This window comes from Cibotium barometz, chromosome 40 (assembly GCF_041138505.1).
Source record: "Cibotium barometz isolate CiBa-2024 chromosome 40, ASM4113850v1, whole genome shotgun sequence".
Taxonomy (NCBI): domain Eukaryota; kingdom Viridiplantae; phylum Streptophyta; class Polypodiopsida; order Cyatheales; family Cibotiaceae; genus Cibotium; species Cibotium barometz.
The window spans coordinates 659,189-662,006 of record NC_141085.1 but is presented as its reverse complement, the minus strand read 5'-3'; the positions used below and the strand labels follow the sequence as shown (position 1 = coordinate 662,006).

The 2,818-nt window shown below is 40.0% G+C and overlaps 1 protein-coding gene across 1 annotated transcript; it reads right to left on the bottom strand.

Moving 5' to 3' along the window:
- Positions 1–246: 246 nt before the first annotated feature.
- Positions 247–1,550, bottom strand: LOC147615083 (uncharacterized). The gene is made up of 2 exons (XM_086778889.1): positions 1,229–1,550; positions 247–782 (listed from the first exon to the last, which is right to left on the bottom strand). Exons 1-2 carry the CDS (start codon positions 1,317–1,319, stop codon positions 619–621), a joined length of 255 nt encoding a protein of 84 aa, XP_086635015.1. The 5' UTR covers positions 1,320–1,550; the 3' UTR covers positions 247–618.
- Positions 1,551–2,818: the final 1,268 nt, after the last annotated feature.

Genomic DNA, 2,818 nt, shown 5'->3' with positions numbered 1-2,818 from the left:
CTAGCTTATTAGCAAATAAATTTTTGAAGATGAAAGAAACGATTGTCTTTTAGCTAGTACAACCCAGATACACAATAGACGCACCTTATTTTGTTACATGCCCTTGTCGAATCCTCTTGCAACACCTTATTTGGGCTAGAAGAGGATTCTTCTTGCTTGAATGAGACAATATTATTAGGGAGGGCAATGTTACATTTTGGAACTCATATCGTTGGTGGCCCCTCTCATCATACCTCCTAGAGAATGTGCATCAAGAGAGCCAGGTTTTCCCAAAAGTAAAATCATTACATATGCAATAGACAACACCATGGTGAAGAGGATGTATTGGGCCCAAGAGGTTTTCCTAATTATGGTCATGGCCGGCCACTCCATGCTTGCACATTAAAAACTTCATAATTTTGTGTGTTTATGGATATATATGTAACACAAGTAGTAGTTCAAACCATAGTCACTATAGTGATTTTTACATTGTAGGGGACGGATCGGTAGTTTAAGCCAGCAAAATTCACTACACAGAATCCAGCCAAATCCAATACTCTTATGTACAATCATTTCATGGCTTCTTTCATCTTCTGCACTGAAAAAGCCAGTGCAACAATGATCGGGGGGGGGGGGACGTTAATCGAAAGAGAGAAGGGGAGCCCCATTCCCACCAGCATCCACCGCCGCCACAGAAGCTGAGTTGAGGGGTTGGGCCTGATGGTGGATGATGGACCACATCACATGCACATCCTCGTACCCGCATGACTGCACATCATGGTACAACTTGGCAAAGCTTGGACCTGTCGCCCTCACCCTAATTAGCATATTTAGTCAATCCCTCTAAACCAAGATAATAATCATAATTGTTGGTGGTTAACCAACAATCTATGCATAACCCCTAGTTAGTTTCATATTCAATCGCTGCTTAGAAAACAAATCACTGCTAAGGCAGCGTAAACGTTTCACTATACGGAGTTCTTGATTAAGAGGCGTAAACCTCAATTAATCAAGGAATCGATGCTTAGATGCAGAAAAGACTAGCGTTTTGTCGCCGATGCATAAACATTGATTGGCGTTGGTTAAGCTAAGTAATGAAAAACCCTAATCAAGGACGCATAGTTTATAAGCAGGCCTAAAGCTTGATTAAAGATTGGCTGAGCTAAAAGCAGTCAATGTTTGACAGCAAACTGTGATGAGATTAAGACTAATTTGACGAGATTAAGATTTTGATGATCAAAGGGGTTACCTCGGCTATGACGGCAGAGGCGGTGCAGAAGCGAGCGCCAGGCATTGGCGATGGGGGCGGAGAAGCGCCGGAGAAAGCCAGTGTTGGCCATTGGCAAAAGCACTGACAAGAGCTTCACAATTGCACAAATAAAGAGATCGAAGAAGAAGAAGGGGGGGGAGAAAGCGGTTGGAGAAAGCGAGCTTTCAGTCCGCCATAGCCAACAAGCTTACGCTACAGAAGCGGAAAAGCGACGCCACAACCAACAATGAATCAACAATTGGTATGTATGTATGTATAGCTCTCTCCATCACAACAACAACAACAACAACAACAACAAAAAACCCCCCCAAAAAAAAAAATTGCCTTTCCAATCTCACTCTCCCCCCTTCCACGCGCAGCGCACTCTCGCATTGCCAAAAACGAATGTCCTATCCATTTGTCCGATACTCTCCTCTCTTATATATATTTATATATTTACAAATACGATTCTCTTATGCAGAGGCTAATAATTATTTATTATTCATACTTTTATTGAGTTATTATTATTTATAGGCTAACTTGACCTCTTTGTGGCCATATGTGGGCACTAGAATGAAGACAAGGATCACCTAGGCTAGTCCAAGTGGCAACTTTGTTGCAAGTGCATGGTTGCATGCTATGTATTCCTCTCACACATAAGGGGTGGCACCTAAGAGGAACAAATAAACACCTCGTTCATACCTCAGACAATCCACTACCTATCATTAGATTCCTTACTTCGTATCAGTGGTCGTATTAGTATATTGTCATGGCATTTTACAAAAATAAGAAATTACATCTTGGTCTTTGTAAAAAAACATGGACTTTTCGATACATGGCCCACAGTGTCCACTATGTAAGAATAAGAACCCTACTACCATGGGCTTTCTTAAACCAATTGGAAAACAAATTGTTAAAACCATTCAATGATCCATCATGACTCCTCACACAATTTTACTTTATTGACGTGCCCTTCAAATTCTTCTTTTTCATGGCAAACAAAGCCGTGGTACACATTTAGAAATCCATTTTTTTTAAAATGTGGTAGAATAACATATTGCCTCATCATACTTCACAAATTAGCTAAGAGGCATCATTTAAACAAATGTATGATATCACCTATATGTGTAGCTAGCTATACTTACAATACTTGCATTTAAAGAATGTATGTTTTCTATTATGTCTAAGTGTATTTTGCTTACAATAGAGGTGTTCCACACACACACACACACATGTGCACTCACGTAAAAGATAGATAAAGCTTTTATGACCCTCAGCAAGTTTGTAATATGGGGGCTTTCTTAAAAGTAAGACCCCCAAGCAAATTAGTGAATCTCGTCATATTGATTTGTACACTAAATATTACATTTCCTAAACACCTAAATGTTGATTTTTGTAGCAAACCTACCATCGATGCTCATCTCTCATCAAATTAGCTCCCTTCCTCTACCCATGCATTCCCTATTAACGTACACAAATAATGCAAAAACACAAAAAGCACTTCTGAAGCCCACACAATAAAAGAGGTGGCAAGCACCACTTATGTTAGTAGAAGAAGGGTGGTTTCTTTTTCAAAAGTGGGTCACAACT